Raw genomic sequence first — 535 nt, 5'->3', positions numbered from 1 at the left:
GGTGTATAGTCTATTACAGCAGGAAAGTTGCCATCCAATCCCTCGCCCTTTAGGCAGAAGCTAAGACAATAGACAATAAATATTCCACATTAATACATAAAATTTTAAATCAAAGGTAAGTGTTATAAACAATCTCTTGCTAGAGACACTTCTTTTATAAAACTACAGGTCAGTTTTTGCAATTTACTTGTTATAAATAAATACCTAAATAAAAAACATTCTACCTTCAATACCAATGACAAAGCACTGTACAAGTAAATGTACTCTTATATAAATGTATCAAGCATAAGTAAAATTTACTAAGAAATCTGTTCAAATCTTGTCTCTTTATCTGATACTATCTTGGTCTTTATTGGACTTTCAAGAGGTCAACAGAGAATTTTCAAAAAAGATTTGTTCTTTACTTGTAGATACAAATTCTCAGATGACACTGAATATCCCCCCAAAAGATCTGAATGATTAGAAAACAAGGCTTTTCAAAACTATCTGAATAGGTGAAAAGGCTTCGATCTTAGTCCTACATAGGATTCTGAGA

The 535-nt window shown here is 31.2% G+C and overlaps 1 protein-coding gene across 1 annotated transcript in view; it reads right to left on the bottom strand.

Moving 5' to 3' along the window:
• The window catches only part of RUNDC3B (RUN domain containing 3B), a 155,705-nt gene that overhangs the window by 73,368 nt on the left and 81,802 nt on the right, over positions 1-535 (bottom strand). The window contains exon 5 of the mRNA XM_012643498.1: positions 2-60. Coding sequence (XP_012498952.1) covers positions 2-60 — 59 coding nt within the window. The remainder of the gene's footprint in view (position 1; positions 61-535) is intronic.

The sequence above is a fragment of the Propithecus coquereli genome, unplaced genomic scaffold (assembly GCF_000956105.1).
Source record: "Propithecus coquereli isolate 6110/MARCELLA unplaced genomic scaffold, Pcoq_1.0 Scaffold199, whole genome shotgun sequence".
NCBI classification, from domain to species: Eukaryota; Metazoa; Chordata; class Mammalia; order Primates; family Indriidae; genus Propithecus; species Propithecus coquereli.
This window is presented reverse-complemented; position numbering and strand designations above follow the sequence as displayed.